General features: G+C 54.8%; 9 protein-coding genes across 9 annotated transcripts; 3 read left to right on the forward strand and 6 right to left on the reverse strand.

The window, feature by feature from the left end:
* Positions 1 to 2,260: 2,260 nt before the first annotated feature.
* PG985_011218 (uncharacterized protein) lies at positions 2,261 to 3,550 on the reverse strand (the record flags this gene model as incomplete). The annotated part of the gene is made up of 1 exon (XM_066830985.1): positions 2,261 to 3,550. One exon carries the CDS (start codon positions 3,548 to 3,550, stop codon positions 2,261 to 2,263), a length of 1,290 nt encoding a protein of 429 aa, XP_066681667.1.
* A 1,911-nt stretch (positions 3,551 to 5,461) lies between these two features.
* Positions 5,462 to 6,604, reverse strand: PG985_011219 (pyruvate dehydrogenase E1 component beta subunit- mitochondrial precursor; the record flags this gene model as incomplete). Its single annotated transcript, XM_066830986.1, has 1 exon — positions 5,462 to 6,604. One exon carries the CDS (start codon positions 6,602 to 6,604, stop codon positions 5,462 to 5,464), a length of 1,143 nt encoding a protein of 380 aa, XP_066681668.1.
* A 1,442-nt stretch (positions 6,605 to 8,046) lies between these two features.
* PG985_011220 (Sterol 24-C-methyltransferase) lies at positions 8,047 to 9,345 on the reverse strand (the record flags this gene model as incomplete). Its single annotated transcript, XM_066830987.1, has 2 exons — positions 8,047 to 8,994; positions 9,130 to 9,345. 2 exons carry the CDS (start codon positions 9,343 to 9,345, stop codon positions 8,047 to 8,049), a joined length of 1,164 nt encoding a protein of 387 aa, XP_066681669.1.
* A 1,258-nt stretch (positions 9,346 to 10,603) lies between these two features.
* On the reverse strand, positions 10,604 to 11,452 carry PG985_011221 (Ser/Thr protein phosphatase; the record flags this gene model as incomplete). Its single annotated transcript, XM_066830988.1, has 1 exon — positions 10,604 to 11,452. One exon carries the CDS (start codon positions 11,450 to 11,452, stop codon positions 10,604 to 10,606), a length of 849 nt encoding a protein of 282 aa, XP_066681670.1.
* A 770-nt stretch (positions 11,453 to 12,222) lies between these two features.
* PG985_011222 (uncharacterized protein) lies at positions 12,223 to 14,015 on the reverse strand (the record flags this gene model as incomplete). The annotated part of the gene is made up of 2 exons (XM_066830989.1): positions 12,223 to 12,741; positions 12,807 to 14,015. 2 exons carry the CDS (start codon positions 14,013 to 14,015, stop codon positions 12,223 to 12,225), a joined length of 1,728 nt encoding a protein of 575 aa, XP_066681671.1.
* Positions 14,016 to 15,444: 1,429 nt separating this feature from the next.
* On the forward strand, positions 15,445 to 16,529 carry PG985_011223 (uncharacterized protein; the record flags this gene model as incomplete). Its single annotated transcript, XM_066830990.1, has 2 exons — positions 15,445 to 15,756; positions 15,825 to 16,529. The coding sequence occupies 2 exons, from the start codon at positions 15,445 to 15,447 to the stop codon at positions 16,527 to 16,529; spliced, it is 1,017 nt and encodes a 338-aa protein (XP_066681672.1).
* Positions 16,530 to 17,282: 753 nt separating this feature from the next.
* Positions 17,283 to 18,478, forward strand: PG985_011224 (uncharacterized protein; the record flags this gene model as incomplete). Its single annotated transcript, XM_066830991.1, has 2 exons — positions 17,283 to 17,654; positions 17,726 to 18,478. 2 exons carry the CDS (start codon positions 17,283 to 17,285, stop codon positions 18,476 to 18,478), a joined length of 1,125 nt encoding a protein of 374 aa, XP_066681673.1.
* Positions 18,479 to 18,920: 442 nt separating this feature from the next.
* Positions 18,921 to 20,621, forward strand: PG985_011225 (uncharacterized protein; the record flags this gene model as incomplete). Its single annotated transcript, XM_066830992.1, has 1 exon — positions 18,921 to 20,621. The coding sequence occupies one exon, from the start codon at positions 18,921 to 18,923 to the stop codon at positions 20,619 to 20,621; it is 1,701 nt and encodes a 566-aa protein (XP_066681674.1).
* Positions 20,622 to 21,232: 611 nt separating this feature from the next.
* On the reverse strand, positions 21,233 to 21,460 carry PG985_011226 (uncharacterized protein; the record flags this gene model as incomplete). The annotated part of the gene is made up of 1 exon (XM_066830993.1): positions 21,233 to 21,460. One exon carries the CDS (start codon positions 21,458 to 21,460, stop codon positions 21,233 to 21,235), a length of 228 nt encoding a protein of 75 aa, XP_066681675.1.
* Between the last annotated feature and the right edge of the window lie 1,840 nt (positions 21,461 to 23,300).

A 23,300-nucleotide genomic window follows, 5' to 3' on the forward strand; every position in this document is an offset into this window, starting at 1 on the left:
TCTTCGGTTCCCAGTTCCCTTCGCTGCTATTTCATCGGCGACCTAGAAGTCGCTGTCGAGGGGTCGGTGAGGTCGTCGATGTCGTGAGGCCACGGTTGGTAGATCCAGCTTCGCTTACATAGGTCCACACCAGAATAAGACTCGAGGGGTAGGTAGCGGAAATCTCAAAAGGAAACCCAGAAAAGGACCAGGGGACCAGAGTGACCAGGGGCTGTGGGATTGCTGATCACTTTTATATATCAGTCCACGTCTAAACGAAATAGATGGCGATGAAGATGGGGAGGGACGGTTTAAGCTCCCTTGGCCCTCTTGTCTCGGCACGCCAGATCGGTTCCCATCCGATGTTTCGTCCTCGGCGGTTTTATGCTCCTGGGCGCCCTGGACCTGCCCAAGAAAGCAGGGCTCGCCCATCCCAAGATTCATGGGCGCAGTCGCTGTCGCGCCAGGTTGCATTCGCCCGATCCTTCCATCATGCAGGCTTTTTCCTATGGTTGGGGGGATGGATGCACTTAGCAATGCGACCATCCCCGTCGTCCGTCCTGCCGACCGACCGCGGAAATCGTCCGGCCGGGAGCTCCCCATATCGAGGCAACGAATGACCACTGCCAAACAAGGATGAGCCGACCCCCCCAATCTGGCCTTCATCTATTGCATCTGTACTACTTGGGGCCGCGGTGAGCCTAGCATCCCGCCGTTCGTAAAGGGCTATAATTTGCATCGACGGCCAATAAACCTATCATCAGCACATGTTGGCAGGTAACGCAGTAGTGCCTCGAAATAGCGTGTTCCACATGGATACCCGTACCCACCACACTCAATGCAGGAGCGACCACCAGAACAAGAAACATTCCTCGTCCATCGCCAAGCTAATGTCACCATGAGCCAACCGGAGGCATAAGATGTCACCTTTGCTTGACTGGCTCGGCCAAGGCAGTCGTTCGACGACAGGGTTTCGCGACGGGGAACACTGGCCGGTTTGGCCAGGTTAGAACAAAAACCTTAGACGGCAAGCAGCAAGCCCATTGGGTTAAGATAGATGCTTTATTTCAGTAGTGTGGCCAATCACTTAAGCATGTAGAGAAGTCCTGAATCATACAGTACCCCAATCCATTGATGTGTCGATGGGAAGCCAATATGTAAATCACGTCAAACCCCGGAGGCTTCCCCGTCGGAAAATTGAGCGAAGATCTCGTGCGAAGATCTCTCGTCTGTCTTCCAATTATAGCTCTCGGGGAATAATGAATTTACCTCTGGCGCTAAGAAGACCTAGGCCTTTGCAGGGAGCCCACCACTTGAACAGGCAATCCGAGCGAGAGCCGCGACAGACAGGCCCGAGGCCCCTGGTTGCAACGACGGCTCGACGAGGGCGCATTGTGTGTCAATTGACAAAAAGTGGACGGGGGCGTTGCCGGTTGCACCTTGAAGTCGCAGTCAGCCGTTTTTGGACAAAAAGACAGTTTCTGTCATCAATACTACCTACATAGCAATCCCCTCAGAGAAAGGCTCTCGCTAACGCTGTGTGTGTGGTGTGAGTGGGCTGCGATGAAACGAACAGGAGCGCGGCCAATGCAACTGCGCATCCGCGGTCGGGATAAGCTTTCTAACATCCTAGTGTTTTAGTCGGGCCCCCGTGTGCCTAGAAATCAGGAAGCCTGAGAGCTTATTCCTATAGTCATGTCGACTTCTGATATAGCTACTATATAGTAGTTCGCTTGCAACCTCTTGTTCGGGGTGATGATCAACGGATGGGAAGGATAGGAAAACTTTTCATTATCCATCTTCGGATCTTCCATGGCACACACGTGACAAATGTGTACCATCTGATCTCCTTCCAGCAAATGCGCATGAAAAACAAGAAACCGGCGTGCCGAGCTGCGAGGCTGCACATAGCGTCATCCCATCTCTCAGACGGTCTCCGGGCAAGGGGGTTGACGTTATTTAGGTCTGCAACGTCGTGGATTCTGATGCGACATGGCAGCAATGCGTTGCCGACAGCGAGGCTTTCTCGCTGGACGGAAAGATTCCACGTTCTTCTCAGATGGAGTATATGCGATCTTCTATTGCTACCTCGGCAAAGAGCCGAGTACCGAAGTTATGTAAGACTTCAGACGACAAAGTGAACATCCGCGATCAGTGCGCTGAAAGGGGTGTGTTTCTCATCATCCTTTCCGGCCCATCAGGGGCTATGATGGACATGCCAATCACGTAAACATATAGGCCATCCGCTGCGATATACCATCATTTATCCTTCGCTAAGTAACTACAGCTTCGCCTTGGCACCGTCGTCGGGTAACGCCACCCTCTGCCCCCCAGGCGGCACCGGCGACGAACCCCCCGGCCACACCGCAAACTCGAACATGAACCGATGATCGACCCCGACCCCGTGGACGAACCGCGCGACCCAGGCCTGCAAAATGGGCTTCAGCCGCGGATCCCCCGTCTCGGCGCACTTCCTCTCCATGACGGCGAAGAACTCGGCCGGCCGCCCGTACAGCAGCGCGCTCGACGCCGACCCCTCGTAGCTGAACGGCTCCGTGCCCGCCAGCGCCGCGAACGGGTACCCCAGCATGTCGAAGGTGCGGTGTAGGTCTGCGTCGACGAGGAGAACGTAGTGCCGCACCCCCTGCAGGCAGGCCCAGACCTGCCCGGCGCGGAACAGCATGGCCGCCAGCAGATGCCCACCGGCCGCGCGGTGCGGCTTCGGCACGGCCAGGGTCCCCCAGTCGACGGTCCGGTCCGCCCAGTCGGCTTCAGCGTCGAGGCCGTGGTGATGCCGAAACTGCGCGAGCGTGACGCCCGCGTACTTCTCCGCCTCCCGCAGCGTGAGGAAGCCTAGGTCCGCGCGGGGGCGCATGGCCCGCAGCGCCCCGACGGGCCGTCGCGTGGTCTGGTCCATGGCGAGGAAGAAGGTGCTGACGTCCTCGTATAGGCCGTAGATCCGGTGCATTTGCCCGTCGTCGTTTCCGAAGCTCTCCTCGAAGACCTCGCGCTCGATGTGCCGGGCCAGATTGGACAGCTCGTCGGTGCCGTCAAGTCGATACACAATCAAGGGGTCACTGACTTTAGGCGGCTGCTTGGTCAACAGGCGGCGGGACAACCTGTCGAGATCGGCATCGCCCAGTGTGTATCGGGCGACACCCGTCGAGGCGCTCGCCGTCTTCTCGCCGGTGGCCAGTGCCACCGGAATAGACGAGGAGCTGAAGTCCTTGGCAGTGATGCTGCTGGCTTTGAAGAAGTTGCGCGTGAAGTCTACCACGAGCTCCGGGTCGAACCGCTTGCACGTGTAGATGTCGACGCTGAAGAACAGCAGGGGGTTCTCCCAGGCGTAGAAGTGGGCACCGCTGGTCTCCCAGTGTATCCATCCCGCCCACCCATAAAGATCGCTTCGGTGGGTGACTGGATCGATCAGGCGAGCCATCCGCGTGATCTCCGACAGCTGGGACAGGTAGTCCTTGATCTCGGCCTCTGCAATGGCCTTGGCGGGATAGCCCTCGACCACGAGCCGCTGGCGCAGGATCTGGGGCGCCAGGTCGGCGTACTCCGGAAGCATCGTTATAAGTGTATCGATGCCGTGTGCCAGAAGTTTTTGCGTTTGCTATACTGGCTTGCTGGATGGCCAGCGGCAAGGCAGGTTAAGTAGGGAGCGAGTCCTCCGCCACCACCAGCAGAGCGTCAAGAAACTCTCAGTCCGCTGAGAGGCCGATAGCCTGGATGCCAAGCTACCGCCATGCCGAAAAGATGGAGAATATTGATCATTCTCTGGTTTGGAGTGTTATAATTGAGAGCGGCGTGCTGGCTCAGCCGTCCCGAGGCTCTTTTATTGTTCAGCTGAAGGCAGGCAGTGTTGTCAATGAACCAACCATCGGCAGTAGGTTGACAGCACTGAAGACAGGGGTATGAGCTGGGAGCGGAACAGCGCCCTCGTGCTCTTTCTGATCGTGAACGGTCTTAATGAATCAGTGATCTTTTAGAAACTCTCGCATTCGAATCTTTTCTAAAAGGGGACTTGGGACTAGACTTTGTTCTACTTCTTTCTTGCTACATTGAAATGAATTATGTGGCCAGAGAGCCGTTACTGAATGGTCGTCATTTGTATAAGTTTGAGGCGTATGCGTTCCTGCCGAGGCGCGGAATAGCGCCGCCATAAGCACTTGGGAGTCTCGAGTGGGGTCCTCAGCTGGGGGCGACAGCTGCAGCATGACGAACACTATCAATTGAGAGTTGCCTGATGCTGGTATGGGTTGTTGCTTGCGTTGCAATACAATTGTGCTGCATGATGATTGAAGACATCATCGTCGTGGCGAAGCTTCCTGGTCTCTCGCGGACTGGCTTCTGGCTTCAATCCCCCTTGGCCAATGCTCATACTTCTTTGGAACAACAAGCCTTGGAGTTGGTAGAGAAAGCGAATGAGTATGAAGGGGGGTAGCCGGCAAGGTTGATGAAAATGTACCGAATTGAATCAGTAAGAAATCCGAATTCGTAGAGACAATTCGAGCCAATCAAGAGATGTCACATGCGTACTGATAGTAAGGCTGACATTGAAGTTTGAATGCGACCCCGGGTAGTGAGCGAGCGAGTGGTCAAAATGCAACTCCAGGTTAACCTTAGTATTTGGAGATGAATGGTTGCTGCAGGCCTTTCCAGCATTGTCATTCAATGCCAAGCTGAAGCAGTTACCCCAACTCGGACAAAATGTACGAGCTACCCCTATCCGACTTGACGTTTCTGTGAATAGAGCAGGGGGCTCGTATGTGCTCAGGGGCAACTCCAAATTCTTTGTTCTAGGAACGTCGTTTGGATGTAACGGACCGATCAAGATGTTCTGTGACGTATTCAGATTGCCCGAATGGTTTCTGAGTTATGTATGCAGTAAACGTTCATGTCATGTCTTTCAGAAGCTCAAGTTAACAGTCAACATTGAGCCCCTACCGATCAATCTGCCACAGCCAGGTGTAGCTACCTAATGACGTTTGACGAAGCTCCCAGGCCGTCAACCCTGATGACACTCCTACGACGACGGCACACACGCCACGAGCAAGACACAAAAACCCAATCGACGACTAGATTGTACAGATCCTCTTCAATTCACACGCCTCTCTAGCCTAGCTTTACAAGTACAGAAACCGCCTCTTCTTGCTGTTCCCTCTCCTCTTGAGAATCACAGCCCGTGGCGTTGTAATTGTGACCTATCTTTGGGCCCCGTGGGAAAATCCATACTCCGCGTCTATGCCATGCCAATTGCGCATTACTATCAAGAGAACAAAAAACCATAGGCTGTAATATATGTGGGAGAGAGAATTGTTTACGTTTTTGGGTTGCGGCTAATGCAGCCTCGACCCGCCACGACCTCGCTTAGCCCTTCGTTGAAAGGGGGTTGGATTCCTTCGACGACGGCTTAGCAAGTGACCAACTTCCACCGCACTTGCTCCTTCCAAGCTCTCGTCTGTCTTCGCGACTCGACTTAGACCTTCATAAGGCGGGCGGCCTGGTTGGCGATGATGTCAATGGTAGGGAAGGCCATCTCCTCGAGCTTCTGAGCGTAGGGAGTGGGGACCTCGGCACCGGTGACTCGCTGGCCAGGGGCCTTGAGGTAGTCGAAGCCGTACTCCATGGCCAGGGCGAGGATCTCGGAACCGACACCGAAAGCGGGGAAGCCGGACTCGACGACCATCAGGTGGCCAGTCTTCTTGATGCTCTGGATGATGGTCTCGAGGTCGAGAGGCTTGACGGAGCGCAGGTTGATGACCTCGGCCTCGACGCCGTACTTGGACTTGAGCTGATCGGCAGCCTCGAGCGACTGGCCGACGCAGCGGGAGAGGGTGACAATGGTCATGTCCTTACCCTGGCGCTCGACCTTGGCCTTGCCAATGGGGAGGACGAAGTCGTCCTTCTGGGCGGCCTCGGACATGGGGAAGCTCTGGCCGTAGAGAAGCTCGTTCTCGAGGACACAGACGGGGTTGGGGTCACGGATGGCGGCCTTGAGAAGACCCTTGGCATCCTCGGCGGACCAAGGCGCGACAACCTTGAGACCGGGGATGGAGCCGTACCAGGCGCTGTAATCCTGCGAGTGCTGGGCGCCGACACCAGCGGCGAAACCGTTGGGGCCACGGAAGGTGATGTTGCAGGGCTGGATACCACCGGACATGTACAGGGTCTTGGCGGCAGAGTTGACAATCTGATCAATGGCCTGCATGGCGAAGTTGAAGGTCATGAACTCGCAGACGGGGTGGAGACCGCTGAGGGCAGCACCGACAGCGAGACCGCAGAAACCGGACTCGGTGATCGGGGTGTCGATGACACGGCGGTCGCCGAAGCGGTCGAGGAGACCCTTGGTCACCTTGTATGCACCGTTGTACTGGGCGACTTCCTCACCGAGGACGAAGACCTTGTCGTTGCCCTCGAGCTCCTCAGCCAGAGCCTCGTTCAGGGCATCACGGACCGTGTACTCCTTGACGCCCTTGTTGTCGGCGTACGTCCTTCTTTGGGCGAATATGGGGGTGGCCCGGGGAATGGCTCGGATGGTGGAGGAGGCGAAGGGAGAGAAGGCGGTGGCTCGCGAGACGGAGGCAGCAGCGCGGGCCGCCGGTCGAAGGTATCGCGACATTTTGTTGGAGGCTATCGGGAGACAGGCGACGGGAGAAGGGTCAATTGGCTAAGAGAGGGTAGAAGGAAAAAGAAAGACAGGATCAAGTCCAATCCGAGGTCCGCCGGAAAATGTGGCAGGCAGACAAGCAATTGACAGGAAGTGAGATTTCGGACTGGGGATCGGAAGTCGTGGAAGGGTGGAAAATCAAGTCAGCATGCAGACAGCAAAAAAGTGTTAGGTGGTTTACAGGGGGGGAAGCTGCTGGAGCTAAGCTGTCTTCAATGCTTGGGTCCTGTCTCTTTTCTCTCTCTCACTGACTCTATCTGGAGGGATCTGGGGGGGTTGCTGGGCTGGGCTGCTGGTCGCAATCAAGCAATGAGATTCGTTGGAGGGATTTTTTCCCTCTAGCTGGTACAGCCTTTCTGATTTTTGCTGGATACTTTTGCGCTGCTGAACCAATCCCAGGCGAGCAAAGCCAAGTCAGGTCCCGACTTTTGCGCTCAACTTTTTTTCTCGGGGAGAATAGGAAACCACTCTTGTTGGGCTTGCCCAGATATCCCAATTGCGCTAGTTCTGTTCCGGTTAAGCCTGCTACCGGATCTGGAACCAGCTCAAGGGTCGTCCCTCTTATCTGAACAGAAGTCTCCGACGTTATCAACGACACCAGGAATCTTCGTTGGGGATCCCCGATGTCTTGCTGTCAACTCGACCGTATTGGAAGCTATGTACATGTAGATAGACGCATCAAATATAAATCACCAGGCATGTCGCTCGCCTCTCGCTCTTCGAGAATTGGTTGACAGTTTACACATTGGCTGCAGCAGTATGCCAAGTCCAGATCTAATGCATACAAAGCTGTCAACAGGCTCAATTCATTTCACCAGGTGAGCTTCAGAGCTACAGGTCAGACCTAGAGAGCTTGCAAGCCCCGAAGCTCCAGCAGTCCCAGCGAGCAAACCTACACCCCAAAAAGTCAATTCGCGACGCCATTGGCGCTTCATGAATTTTTTATATACCTACCACAGCCGCCAGTAATCTTCACGTAGGTAGGTGGATCAAAAGGGGTTGTTCATAATTTGTATTAGTTCTAACATGCTCTTGTGTCGATGCTGACTTTTCATCTAAACCCCCATACTCCGCCAAATGCTAAGGTCGGGTTCGGAAAATAGATACATAGAATCAAGGAACCGAGCTCGATCCCACCGTCGTTCCGGTCTCTCCCACTGATGAGGTAAGACGGGGGGAGGCGGTGGTACTGTCAGCATTCGGCCCTCTATTACCACTAAGGGATATATGCAGCTTTGGTTGGCTGTCAGTCGCGGTCTCGTGACGTCTGCCCTCTTCTCTGGAGGGATGCTTGGTATTTGTGATGTTTGGTGTTGTCATCAATGTGCCCCTGCTTGCACCTCATTATGTTCTTCTTCTGTCACTCTTCCCCTCTATTGCCGTCGCCCTGTCTTTTATGACGAACCGTTGGTGTGGACGGGCTTCTTGCCGACCATCAGGTACATAGGGGTGAACAGGTGCTCCCGGCCACCAGCGACCAGGCAGTCAGCAGCAACCGCAAGACTGTCGGCCGTCTTCCTAGTACCGGCAGGCGCAACCCGCAGCATCTCCAGCATACCAGCGAAGCGATGGGCAAGACCACGTCCCCACCAGGTCATGCGCGCAATGGTAGGGATATCGTAGATGCTCTGCATGTACTTCCACTGACCGGCCAGGGGCCAGTACCAGGGCATGGGGTCGGGGCGGTCAGCCAGATCCTCGTGGTGCATCATGGTGAATCCAGCGATCTTCATGGCCTCGAGACCCTCCGAGACCTTGACCATGTTGGAGATACCGTCACCCTGCTCGATTCCCAGACGGATCTCGCGGTGGTGCAGGTTGTCGTTGTCATAGTCGTCGGTCATGAGCCACTCGTAGACGCCGAAGACGCCACCGGGCTTCAGGACACGGAAGATCTCGCTGTAGACGCCCGACAGCTCGGGGGCGTGCACGGTAGCCTCGATGGCGTAGACCGCGTCGAAGCTGTTGTCGGGGAAGTCCATCTGCATGAAGTCGCCCTTGACGTAGGCCAGCTGGTGCGACAGACCCTCCTTCTTCGCGTAGGCGGTGGCGCGCTGGATCTGGTAGTCGTTGTTGTTCAGGCCGGTAATGTGGGCACCGGTGAACTTGGCGATCTCGCGGGCGGGGCCACCCACACCGCAACCAACATCGAGCACCTTCATGCCCTCCTTGATGCCGATCTGGTGTGCGAGGTAGTGCTCGTGGCGCGCAATGGCCTGGTAGAAGGACTCGCCGATCGAGTAGCGGCAGAAGTGGAAGGACTGGCCCCAGCCATACTCGTACAAGTCGGTCGCGAGGTTGTAGTAGTGGCGGGTGAGCGTGGCGTACTCAGCGGTTCGTTTCTGCGGGCAGAAAACAGAAATCAGTTTCATGGGTTCCAAAAAGCAGTCGTTCTCACCAGGTGGATGGCTCGAAAGACATCATACGACCCCTTTCGAGCATCGTCAAGCGAGTTTCGGGTGCAGGATGCTACTTACCGCTCGAGTCTCCTCGGTCTCGTCCTTTGCGTCCTGGTTGTCCCAGTGCTTGAAGTACTCCTCGGTGGCAGCGCGCTGGGCAGCGGTACCGCCACCCTTACGCAGCATGGCGCGGAAACCACCATCGGCACCGGATGCCTCACCGTGCATGGCGGTGTTGAAGGCGGCATCGCGCTCGCGGTCCTGCTTCTCGAGGATCTTGCTCTTGGAGGCCATGTTGAATGATTTGGCGTAGAAGAAGAGTTGAAGCGGGTAGTTGATTAAAGTTTGGTAATTAGTCGAAGGGGAAGATGTGAAAGAGGGAGGGAAGCAGAAGAAGAAGCAGCAACGGTCTGGAAGTAGCAAATGGTTTGATCACAATAGCCTCCGCTTGCAAGTCTGCCAGCGAGTCAAGTCAACTTTAAGAAAAGGGAGCTGCTAGTATGCAGTAGTACTGGTAGCCAGCAACAGTCAATCTGGTCTATTATTTGATTAAACTGGATCCCCTTTTCCCCGTCGCGAAGGGACCCAAGATTCTGCCCAAGCGACAATCTGCCATTCAGGAGAAGAAGCACATGCTGGCCACCGCTTTTGCTTGTTTATTAGTCGAGTTAAGGTGCCTTTTCTGCTCTCCCTGCTGTCGATGCTCCTCTCCGTTGCGAAAACGACAAAGTCAATTGGACAGCGGCGCCCCCACCATTCCTATCGCGGTTAGCTGCCCGAGATTCGACAGCAAAAAGTTCGAATGGCAATTTCATTTGCCAATGGTTCTAGCCTCAACCGGTCCCGCAACGCTCGATTCCCCTGCCAAGTGGTAAATCGCGTTGTCACATTAGCCAATTTTGTTTTGCTACAAGTACAATCCATCGGACGGCACGATTGGTCGCCGCGACCCGAATACGGTATACGTGTACGAACCCGAATAAGCCACGGAGTGCGGCATGTTTTGTGGCTACAATAAATAGGGGCCGACACGCACGACTGCCGCTGCCACAAGAAAAAAGTAGGTGAACGTTGTTTGCTCTGTTCAAGTGCCGATGCCGTCGACCGAAGCGTACCTAGCTGCAGAGCAAAGTAAAAGCTACATGTCTCGTGAATCATGATGTGTCTGAACCCCATATAGCCTGAGTTTCTCGAGGCAAAATGCACCCTACCTTCAGCCATAGTACGCGAGCAGATCTATATCGCAAGTCTTCAAGATTATCAAAAGTTTCTTGGAACTGATATATATTCTGGGCCTATTTCTGCACAAGAAATCAGTTCTCGTGGCTTGAAAACGTCTTGTCCAGAAGAACGTACTTATCGACCAAACTCGCAGACGTCTTCCACAAAAGCCGCCACCTCAAGGCCGCAGGTGAAAGTACAGACATCTAGAGCTAGGATGTCTTGACGTTGCGCGCAGAGTCCCAAGCCGTCGGTGCATGTTGTCATCGCTATTCGTTTGGCATATATTCGCATATCCGAAAGACAGTCCATTCTGAAAGGTTGCTTGTCCTCAAACGTCCACCACTGCCGTCCCGTCAAACCCAGGCGACTGGCTAAAGGCGTACCCCCGCTGATTGCTGTATATGCGTTTCCCATGCTCGTCGGTGAAGTCGCAGTTGTAATGCGTATGCCCGAAAGCCCACAACCTGACCGCCTCGCTCGTCCAGCACGCCTCGCCGCTCAGGTCGGTCGCGAACCCGGACTGAAGGGGACTGTTCTTGTGCCGGGGGTCCTGCGCGCGCTCGTCGAACGTCGGGCAGTAATGCGTCAGGACGGCGATCCTCCGCCTTGCCGCGCCTGATCCGGATGCCGCCGCCGCCTCCTCGAGGGACCGGACCTCGGAGTTGAGCCAGGCGACGTCGCTCGCGTGCGCGCCGTTGTGCTCGTCGACGCCCCAGCTCTCGATGAAGTTGAAGTCGTTGAGCCCGAACCCGACGTCCTTGCGCGACTCCTGCGGCACGCTCGAGAAGAGTGTGCACCCCAGAATCGTGACGCCTGCCCCGTCGCCCTCGCCTTCCTCGTCGTCAATGTCGAACCTCGTCTGGTCGAGCAAGACGAACGTCCCGAGCTGCTCCCCCGCCTGTTTCCGGGCCGCCACGTCCTCCTGGAACTTGGCCATGTACCATTTCGCCTCCTCCCAGTCCGAGTAGTAGGGCTCGTGGTTGCCCAGGACGAGCAGCACGGCCTTGAAGCTCCGCAGCTGCACGAGAAGGAACTTGGCGTACTCGTCGTAGCCCTTGGAGAGGCATCCGATGTCGCCAAGGAGGGCCAGGTACGGCGCTTTGGGGACGATATCGTATAAGTCGTAGAACCTCGACACCTCCAGATGGAGGTCCGACTGGATCTGGATCTTGACCATGGTGGCCGGCACTGGTTCTGATATGGGAGATGTGCTTTTCCTATAAATGGTGATTTCTTTGAGGTGCAAAAGATGAGATCAATTAATTGCGATTTGGCTCTGTAAATATGTCACACTGCTGCCTGTCAAATATATGATACCAAAGTATTAGATGAGTCATGGGAAGAAGTGAGGAAGATGTAGGGTAGACTTATATCTCCGATAGGCAAGGTTTCCCGCGTGGCGCTTGCCGGCCTGTTGGTAAAGCTTCGTGCGGAGCCAACTGCCAATAACTCCACCAGCTGACCCTGATGGAAATGGAACCGCTGTTTGCTACAACTCCTCAATCGTCAAGGCAGCAGCCGTGCAGGCAGTGATTGGTCTGGATTAACCGCCCGTCTTCGGCAGCGGTAAGGGATATTACGATGCCTGCGATAGGCGGCCAGTTGCGCCGGAGGCAGATATACCACCCGACCGACCACTCCAGCTAGAATACCAATCCAGAAGACGCAGCACACACCCAAGCACTCCAGCGCTATTCAGCCTCAATAATTATTGTTGACATGAAGTTTTATTGACACAATCTGTAGTCCTATAAACGTTATATATACTGTAATTTTGGTATCCCGGGCGGTTTCCGCAGCCAGCTGGTGTTAGTACAAAACAAGATTCGTTAATGTCGTGACCCAGCCATTTTGACCCAAATATATGATGACGAGGTATTTTGAATGGAATAATGCAATCTATTCGCGCAAGCGTGATACGAATGGCGGCAGTACAATGCGTCTAGTTCAAGGCGAGGGGTTTCTGGGAAATGGAGAATGAGCTGACGTCCTGTCGACCGGCGGGCCTTTCTCGAGATCTCTTGGGTCCCTAGATTGCGTGAATGTGTAGTGGCCACCCAGCATTTCCATGCTGGAGCCGGCAGGGTTCACGATAGCATCTTCCTTGACACCTTCGCTGGTGCGTGTGTCGTTGGTCTTCTTGAACTTTCTCATGAACGCATGGTAAGCCGCGTGGTAGGTGTCCAGTTTCTTGAGCTCCCAGAGGTTCTTGTCATTCAGCCAGTCCCAGACGAAGAAGATAACAATGGTGGTTGGGACAGTAAAAGCCCAATAGACCCAGAAGTTGTCCTTGGTCAGGCCAGGTTCCTCCAACACGGGAATGGACCAGAGCGCAGCGAAGAAAGTCGCCGGCAGAAAGGCCATGGTCATCAAGGCGATCACCTTCATGGTGCTGCCGTCCCGTCTGGCTCGGTCGGCCAGTACATGACCGATGCGGGTGTCTTCGCGAGCAATCAGCCCAGAAACCTGATGGGGTTTGATTAGCCCGGTGTTAAAAGGTTTTCGTGTATGGATAAGCGGCAAGAACTCACGACGTTGGCTTGGGCCTTGGCTCGTTTCTGGGTAGAGAGTGCCGACTCGTTGACCGTATGAATCCTGGCGCGCAGCAGCTGCACTGCACCTCCTATGGAATCGGCCACCTGCTCGAACTGCTTGAAGGTCTGGTCCTCTCGATCATATCCAGCTTTCACCATCCAGAGGCTCCAGTGGTTGGTGTTCTCCAGTGTCTCAGTCATGGATTTGGCAACGCCGACGCTTTTGAACAGGGTCGAGAAGACGCCGATTACATTGGCAATCTTCTTCGAGGCCTCGGAAAACTGTTCCACCTTTTTCTTGGACTTTTCAGCTTCCTCCAGCTGCCCTGCCTTATGTCCTTGAATCTGCTGCTCCGAGATGTGACGATGACACTCTTGTTGCTGCTGGGCACCGTTTTCAGAACGGGAGACTTGCCCGTTTTCGGATCCCTTCTGCGCCTTCAGTTTTTCTTCCCGTTTCACCCAAGCCCCATGTTTCGTTATCTTCTCAATGTCACCAAGACTGTAGCCGTCTGTAACGATGACTCTATCCAGGTAGCATGTTGCATCAACCAAGCCAAAGAACGCAAGAGTGAGAGGATGATACAAATGTTGACGCTCGAGTCCTGGCAGATCGAAGTCCTGTCTTTTGGGCGTGACTTTTTGGTTCCCCTTCTCCTGGTTCCCCTCCTGCCGGTTTCCCGTGTCCTGGTTCCCCTCCCCTTGGGCTTCCTTCCTCAAGAAGGATTTATCCCTCCATTCGCTCCGTTCAGAAACCAATGCTTTGGTCTCCATCGTCTTCGCGTTAAAGGACCATGCCATCGAGTACAAGTAGTCCTTGTAGAGGAAGCTGTGGCAGCCTTCGCCGGAATCGATGTGGTACCATCCTGATCTAGACGAGACCAGGAAGCCTAGCAGAGTTCTATCTAGGTTGAGGCACTTGCACAGCTTTTCTAGACTGTCCTTGCTGAGGCAAAACCCACTCCCTTTCGCATCCACGGGCAAGAACACCAACTGAAGAGACGCATCGCGTGGACCTCTCGTGGTCCCATTCTCTGACAGTCGTTCAAATAAGCCAACCTCGTCTAAACGCGTATAAGTTTTCTTGAGAGTATCAGCCACATCGACAGCGCTGTACAAGTAGAGTTCCTGGCATGGTTGAGCGGCAAACCGGCTGTCTTTCTCTCGTTTGTATTCAATTTCAGCGTACTTTTGTAGAATTTCCATTCTGCCAGGAATTCGGGTTGACGAATCCCGGGTAAGGCTGGGGATTGAGCGGGCTGCACTCGTGTGGAGCAAAAGGTAGTCTTCAATGCAAGGAAAGGAATAATCTCTATATGCCTCCAAAGAAATAACGAATCAAGAGAACGCCCGGCTTACTCGACAAGAGTGAATCCGCCTTGAGGCTGGTGGGAATGCATCGAGTTTTAGGAAGCGACCGATCCCACATGTTGAGGCAGGCTGTCTGTCGATTATTTTTCGAAGAAAAGTGATAAGCGGTGGGAACACCAACCTGCCGCAGACCAGGGTACGCAGGGGGGCGGCAAAGCTGAGATTGGTGGTGCTTACATGGACAACGAACCAGTGCATGCAGCGCTTCTGTACCTCTCTTTTTCGGGCGGCAACTACGTCCTCCGCACAATTCTCCAAAATCGATAGGTTCAGCATCAATCCGATATGTTACAGCTTCAGCTTCAGCGACCAGCCGGGCCAGATGTGGTGATGCTGAGACACATAGGCGCAAAAGCAACATTAGACAAAGGCAGTCCCCCAACCGCCCGTACCACTGACCCTGGTGCCAGGACCCATCATTTCGCGCCAGCCCGATTCTGGGGTCCGGAATGCGACTAGGCCGGCGCTATGCCAGCCGCAATGGGAGGAGGCCATGCGTGTATGAGCCCAATTATATGTACTACGTACCTCCGAATTTGTGTGGAAAGTGAAGGCGGGAGGCGGGAGGCGGTTGTTAGATGTTGCTTGCCTGCCTGCCTGCCCGCCCGCCTGCCTCAAGGCCAATTGATGGATGACCCTCCCGGACTAATCTTGTGGCCATCTGATCTGACATCGGACTGGCTGCGCCCAGGGCTGAGTGGCTGGGGCTGTGCTTAGTTTGTGCAGTAAGTGCTTGCATTTGTGTGCATGGCACTCCAGCACTGGATAAGTCGGAACCCAAGTAGCTACCCCGCACCGACACGGCAACTGAGCGGAAGGCACCTGGGTGGAAGCCTTGAACAGCTTTTGGGGGGGATGCGAGGCTCACTTCGCCCGTCTCATCCACCTGATCGGAATTCCAGCCTCCAAGGGGGTGATGACTACTACCCAATCCGGTGACTCGTTCGCAGCAATTGCTCACCAAAGTTGGTTCCTCCTTTCTACAAGCCGCAGCGATCGATGTTGAACCTCCACGCGCGCATCAGATGTCGCTCTAGCTATCAGCAGCAGGCGACTACTCAGTTATTACACTTGCGACTTTGAGGCAGTGTATTTAGTGTCCAACCGCACTACGGTACGCCCTCCGTGGCACAATACTCAAGCAGCAATGTCCGTTAAAAGATTACGTAGCCTCATCAAACGCGTGGTCAAACATACCTTTCAGAGCCGTTCGAAATTAACAATCACCACAGCAACCGCAGATTGCGCGACGCCTTCCCTGGGAATGAGTCGCAAGTACAAGTTCACAACCGTTCAGGAGATATTTGTGGACTATACCCAAGATGGCCAGAACAACAGCTCCAGCTCGCCCACCACCATCGCCACCTACGACCAATTGGGCATCATCGAGGAGAAGGACTATGACCAGGATCGCAAACCATTTCCGCCCTCCTCACAGTGGAAGAGGTTAGAGAGCCATGTCGCAAAGCTGAATAGCGAAGGCGAGGGCGACGTATTGTATAAGGTGATATACGTCGTGCGCCATGGCAGAGGTGTTCACAACGTCGTCATGGATGCAGTGGGCTCTCAATGGAAGGTATGCGATATTTGGTCCCCCTTTTTCAGCAAAAAGTAGATCGCGCATTGACTAACACAAGTATATAGGAGAAATGGGCATTGGTGGATGAAGCCAGGCTGGATGAACTCCCTGAGATGCCTGAGTTGCCTGCCTCACATGGCGATAAGAACGGGTGCATAAACTGGGTTGATTCACCACTGGTGCAGAAGGGCAGAGAGCAAGCTAAAGAGCTAGCAAAAGACTGGGTGAAGTGGAATAGAGAAAACGGGATGCCGATTCCGGGGACCATATATACGAGCCCCATGGTCCGGTGCCTGGAGACTACGGAGCTTATATATGGCGACGTACTCCGGGAGAACGGGCGAAACATCCAGCCCGTTGTCAAGGAGAACCTTAGAGAGCGGCTAACGAATCATACGTGTGATAGAAGGAGGACCAGGTCGAGTATAGAGAAGAACTTTCCCAAGTTCTACTTTGAGCCCGGTTTTAAGGAGGAGGATACGCTTTGGAGGGCCAGGAGGGGAGATGGGATGACAACGGCAGAGACGGATGACGAGCATACGGCTCGCAAACAGCGCCTTCTCGAGGATATCTTCGACACGGACAACTCGCATTTCATATCCTTGACAACTCACTCATACGCCATCTCGGGCATTCTAGCCAGTGTCGGATCACCGCCATTACGCGTTAAGGAAGGGTCGATGCTTGCGATGCTAATTAAGGCAGAGAAGGAACCACCTCCTATGAATGGCAACAATCCAGGGGGTGGGGCGGTCAAACATCCTAATTAGCAAAAGCATCGATGCTAGCCCAATCCATTTTTGAGGGGAAGGAATCATGACCTTTCCTTTGCACATTACTAGGAGTCGGGTTTCTGGAGTTGCTTCCAGTGATATGATTTATGGCGTAACGATATACACGGGGTTTTCGGCCGGGGAATACCATGCGGCAGTGGCAAATACCAGACCCAAGGGGGTCACAGGGGATGTACAAGTACGACGAATCGGGATCGGCGTTCTTCTATCCGGTTGGATATAGGGTTATCTTCTATACGGCGCAAAGGACTTTACAATGATGGTTTATTCCAACATCTAACGAGCACCTTTCCTTCTACAAAAATAATGGCTACAATCCGTGGCCAAGGGGTGGTGACTCTTGTCTCATCACGTGCTAATCAGAAACCCAGTCGCGCCGCAAATTTCTTTGTCATGCGGCTTTGTTTCGCGAGCCGGTTGGCTTGGGTATCCAGGTTCAGCAAGGCCGGTTGCACCCATTCTGAACAAAGAGCTTTTCTCCCCGACTGCGATTGCTTCCCAATCAACATGCAACCAACGACGGAGCCACAAACAATTTGAACTACCCCCTTACCTATTTAGTCAGACGACCTCCGGAGGAATCATACGGAAAACTCAGCCTTGCTGGACGTGGAGTAAATACAGCTGCAGTCTAATTCTGACCTGTCAAGCGCCTACGCTGTCTTAGCTTGGATTTTCCGCTTTTTTCTTCGAGGATACGAAATCGATATACTCAAACTTCACATCATTATGAGTAATTACGAGTTCTCCCTGGTACCGGGAGTGTTTGAATACGACTATGACGACGTTACCAAACTGAACGAGGAAAGAGAAGAGGAGGGGAAAGATCCCATACCGCCTACGCTCAAACGACTGCCCAGATTGGGCCTCAGGACGGACTTCGATAAATCGACTAGATCTGTACATGAGAACGAATCATCGCCATGGGCCCGAATTCGTGACTACGTGGACATCTTGAACGAAGAGGCCGCAGATGGAGCGAATCACAAAGTCATCTTCGTGATACGGCACGGCTACAGCTTACACAACTACATCGAAAAGGGGGTAATCAAAAGACAAAAGGTGGATGGTGTGGAGAAGGAGATGGTTAATCACTGGAGGGTAGGTTGTACATCTTCGCAGAAGCTATGCAACACTTGAGAAAAGAACTACTGATTTTGACAACTCTATAGGATGGTGTCAAAATTGCCTTCAAGGAGCAAGTTAGTCTCGGCACCCTTAGGGATGCCTTCGAGGAAGCTGGCCACGAGCTCTCCACGGACTTGGCGGACCATTTTGGTATAAAGATGGACGCCAACGCGTGGACAGAAACGATACCCCTTCTTGACTCCAAGCTGCTCCCTAAAGAGGTTGCCAAGAGACTGCGTGGTTCGGGGGCCAAAAACAACGACGTCGGCGACTTGGGCAACCAGTTGCTCAAGTGGGCTGAAGAAGAAACCTTTCCTTTGCCGGATGTTGTCTACACCAGCCCCCTGAGCCGCTGTCTGGAAACTACGGAAAAGGTTTACCGAAGAGTCTTCGAATCCGAAGCCGCCAGAGGCCGCAAATTTGGGCCAGTGATCAAGGAGAACCTCAGAGAGAAGCTGAATGGTGACGCTTGCAACTATCGTGGCCACATTAAGGACAGAGTCTACAAATTTGCATTGGAGCCCAACTTCTCCCCAGAGGATCTCCACAAAGACGACATAGAGAAGGCAGAGACAGGGGCAACGATGGAATCAAATGGTGAACTTGAGTGGCGTATGAAGGGTGTCTTGACCGGCATCTTTGATGAAGATAAGGGGAGCGTTGTGTCCCTGACTACACACTCGTACAGCATCGGTGCCTTGACCGAGGCTATGAAATGCAACTACAAGCTGGATGAAGGGGATATAGCCGCGTTTCTTGTCAAGGCTGTTCCGGTCCAACATGGTACGGAGTCATGAGCCTGAGTATGCGGAGGAGTGGTCTACCCCTTTCACTTCGACTACTTGGACAGGATGTAGGGCCCAGACCCAAATAGACATATCAGAAAGCCAAGTCGCCAGCTTGTGTGGTTTCCGAAGTAGCAAAACTCGGAGTGTTTTGAGTTTGTTTCCTACAGTAATACTACGGAAGAGACACTTGTTTGAGCCTGAGGGTAAAGATGTATAAATATACAGATATGTACGATACATAGTTATGCCCATATGGTATAGTGAGGCGGAATCAAGGATACAGCAAAGCGAAGTGGGCCGAGTCTTCGGATGCGGCACAGTCAGGGGATCGACCACCCTTGCAATGAGGAATGTCAACAACAACCTCATCGCGCTCCACCTATTCCCGCTGTGTCGAGTGACCTACACCACTTAGACACAAACTGGAGGAACCACCCAAACGGAAATAGCCATGGCCGCCGACAACCCCGGGCGACCCCATCTCGAAAGAATTCCCCCCGAAGTCCTGCATCTCATCCTGGGACAATTCTGCCAGCACTGCCGCGGCGAGCGCACGGGCAGCGCGCCAGGAGTTTATTTCGACCGCGTCGCCGCCCTGGACTGCCCGGCGCGCACGCTCGAGACGCACTGGCGGGACAAAGCGGATCTGCGCTCGCTGTGCCTCGTGTCCCGGGCCCTACGTGCCGCCGCCCAGCCCGTGCTGTACCACCTGTACCGCCCCCACCCTCGGGGCCACGACGACGCCTACGCGCGACTCTTCCGGTTCGTCGGGTCCCTGACGGATCAGCCTCGTCACGACCTGGCCGCGTCGGTGCGGTCGCTCTGCGTGGGACACCCCGACCCCTACGAGCGCTGGCGCTTGTGGCACTACGCCCTTTCTTCGACGGCCGCGGCGCTGTGCCTGCGGGACTTGCTGGCCATGTTCCCGCCGGGGAGCCGGTACGAAGCGTCAGAACCGCCCGGGTTGTTCTCGAAGGCGGACCTCATCGGGGGACTGCTCCGGCTCCTCCCGTCCCTCACGGAGCTGAGCCTGGGCAACGAGGCCCTCGAACCGTTCGAGGACTACGTCCCCGCCTGCCTGGAGCAGGTGGACTACCTCCCCCTCCAGAAACTCGAGGTCTCGACGAATGCGGGCGGGCTCAGGACGTACATCTACCTGAAGAAGCTGTCCAAGCTCGAGGGCCGGATCATCGAGATGTCGCGCGACCTTCGGGTGCTCCAGCTTCATCTATGTGACTCCCTGGGCTTGGAAGCAGCAGCATCAGGAGGAAGGGAGGGACGCCAGCCGACATTCTCCCTACCGCACCTGCGATCCCTCCGCATCACCGAGAGCCGCCTCAACGCCGACGAACTGCGCCATCTCCTGAGCGCCTGCCCCTCCGACGGCGCCCTGCGCGAGTTCGTCTTCGACGCCGCCGAGGTCTACCTCCAAGTCCTCCACAACTGCACGGGCGAATCGTTTCGCACGCCGCCCGAGCAGTGGATGCGCACCCGCAAGCCCGACGTCGACCCGTCCGCCGTCATCGATGCCCTCAAACATCTCCGCGGGACCCTCGAGTCGCTGCACCTCAACGTGCACCAGTTCATGGACATCCCGGGAAAAGCGCCGTTTGCCCCCTTGCGCAGTCTCGCTGGGTTTGTCGCCCTGCGGAATTTGCTGCTGGACTGGCGTTCCATCTGCGGCGGCTACGCTAGGAAGACCACTGACAGCGACGACACGCAGCGGCTGGTCCGGCTCCTCCCCGAGGGTATAAGGTCGCTCTACATCGTCGGCTGCGCGCATGAGATCCACCCCCAGCGTCTGGGGCGAGCCCTCGAAGGCCTCGCCGCGGCGCGCGACCGCGGCCGGTTCCCCGACCTCAAACGCGTGGGCTGCGATATCCGCCGCGCCTGGAGTTTCTACGAGACGGTGGGCAGGACCGAAGAGGACTCGGACGGCGCCGGGCAGAACGCGGCCTGGAAAGACATGTTCGGCGCCGCCGGGGGCGGCGGCGCGCAGTTCGAGTACGATATGGACTGGGAGGGCGGCCCGTCACCCGGTGGGCGGTATTTCAATGACACGGGGTACCGCGAGGCTTCCTTTGGCGGCGAGGACTTCGGCCCCTTGATAATGCCCGAATGGGATACGGAGGACGAAGAACTGTTTGGGTGAAGCTTACCACTTCCCCTTGATCACATTACAGAGCGAGAGACGTTTATAGATAATAGTACATTCGTAATTCAAGCTTTAGTCTAAAGGGGTATTCTATCTCCGGCGCATATCCCTATCCATCCCGGCTAGGTGTGTTTTGTCGTAAGGCTGTCCTCATTCCATCGTTCCTGCGTATGAAAAAATACAATGAAAGTACATTGAAAATACAGAAAGAGAAAGTAAGAAATAAGGTACAAAAGAAGGAATAGTGGTACAGAATCGTACATGGTAGAAAATAGAATGTGAAGAAGAGAACGAAGAAGAATCACCATAGTACACGCATTTCCCTCTCTCTCCTCGCTGTCCGTGTCGCGCAATCGGCATCTGCCGCCGCAGATGTGCCCGACTTCCCCCAGTTCCCTTCTCAACTGGCAGGGACGATTTAGAACGCTCGAAAATGTTCAATCCCAACACTTTCGCGTGTAAGACTGAAGTCGTGATCTCCCTCTCTCCCTCTCTCTTAATGAGGCAGCCCCAAGTAGGGACGGGCCAACTCAATCACAGCTCTCGGGGAGCTTACAGAAAGGTAAAGACGGATAGAAGAGCAAGAGGCAGTCTGAAGATAACTCAATTCAGCGCCGCTTGCTGCTGCTGCCGCCGCCGGACTTGTGCTTCTTGTCGCCGTGGCGGCTCGACGACGAGTGCTTGCCGTCAGACCTCCTGTTCTCGGAGCTCCATGGAGCATCTCGGGAATCTTCTTGAAGCCAGTCGCCCACTCTCGACCCACGGTCCGAGTGCTTTGACGACGACTTCTTCTTATCTGACGTGGAAGACATCATGGTGGCGGAGGAGTGGCCCATCTTGGCGACTGGGAGAGCTTTTGCCGGTGGTGGTAGTGGTGGTGATAAGGGGGCAGATGGAATAGTGGACGCGTGGAGTCCGATTGAACGGACTGCCGGGGTCGTGTGAAGCGGTGGGCAAGTAATTGGGAAGTGTCTGGTGATGAGAGTGCGGTGGCTTGAGTGCCGAGATCTCTCCTGGGTGCTGAATGGTGTAGCAGGTTCTTGAAGGTAGGAAGTGCGTCACGAAGACGGGTTTCAGTAGGAATATGTAGTTGAGTGACTTGGTGTATATAAGATCTCTGGTTTATCAGTCCAAGAAATCGGGCAGGATCATCAGCCATGCCAACAGGATCCAGAGCCGTTATATACCCCATGTCCACACCCTGTACGCATGTCAGCAAGCACATGTCTCCCCATCCATCACCAACAACGGCATCTAGCAACGAAGCTGACAGCATCAACCCCAAACACATCTTCTTCAGAGGTGTGTACTGTACGTGTTGGACGCGACCTTCCTGACACCCATCCATCCTCCCGTCCGTCGTCCTCCCCCAAAAGCTTGTGGTAATCCAACACCACCACCGTCAACATCACCCTTGACGTCCTTTTCATTTCGTGTGTCCCCGTCGCTCTCCTTCCCTGTTTGGCCAACGGTCCGCGATCTTAATTACTAACTATAGACCCAAAACGGACCGAAGGTACAGGCAGGCGACAGGAACGATGCTCATTCGCCGGCTCGTTTCCAGCCCAGCACAGCAGTAGCAGCTAGTAACCTGCATGGTGCGCATGGGGGGAAGGTAGGCGATGTCGTACCGGTGTGAAGTAGCATTCTAGGAGCCTCATTAACGACGGCAGCAGCAAAGAACCACGTTTTGGGGGCCGACAGCTCGACCCGGGCAGAAGCACCCTGGCCCCAGCCTACAAGGCTGCCCACGCGTCACCCTTGCAAGGTGGTGGGCGGTGGCGATGGGGTGGTGATGGGGCGTGTGTGTGTGTGCCTGTGGGGGTGGGGGAGGAAGACCCGGGAATATGCAGCCGGAATGCCGCGTCGGCCACAGTAGTAGTAGAACGAAGAAGACACCAAGATCTGACGTGGTAAGACAGAGAGAAAAGCCGTTGAGAGGCTTGCTCGAATGGCTGATGGTGCCGCTGCAAGTCAGACTAAAGCACCACAGATCACTGGGCGGCTAAGCGCGCCTGCGGCCGCTTGCTGGCCACTCGTCTGGTTCTATAGCAGAGAGGAGATATAAGCAAGGAACGACCCGTCCTGTCATGTTCGCATTGCTGACTGTCCACTTGGTGGTAGTGGAGGGCGGGCATGGACGACGAGACGCGGAAGCAACCGCGCAAACTGTTGCTCGGTATGCAGAGTGCTTTAGACGACAAGGAGTGAGCGAGAGGCGACGAGGATGACGGCCTCACAGGCGAGAATCGGGCCAATGGCCAGGAATCTAAATCTGGAAGGATTCACGTTGCACACAGCCCTATGGGGAGGAGACGCATGGAGAGAGATGGACATTCTGACTGTACCCCTCTCTGTCTGTGTTCGTCCGCAGCCGCGTGGAGCGGGTGTGGGTGGCATGAACAGTCTGGAGGCAATTCTGCTGAGTAGAGGGGGGACAGCATCAAGAGGGGAGAAAACCTAATTTCAGAAGGATGCATTACGCATCACAGCCCGCGGGGGGGAAAGAGGGCGAAAAACTGGAAACGGATGACTGTGTGTGCTGCAACATCCGCAGATGTCGCTTGCAGGGGCACAGCATAGCCTGAGCCGAGCTGAAAGAAAGCGAGAGTAACGGGAGAAGTAGAGAGTTGCGGGAAAGTCCAGTACCGACCGACAGCCCCAGCCTGACCGGGC

This window comes from Apiospora marii (assembly GCF_038362585.1).
Source record: "Apiospora marii strain CBS 49790 chromosome Unknown utg000007l_segment0_segment0, whole genome shotgun sequence".
NCBI lineage: Eukaryota > Fungi > Ascomycota > Sordariomycetes > Amphisphaeriales > Apiosporaceae > Apiospora > Apiospora marii.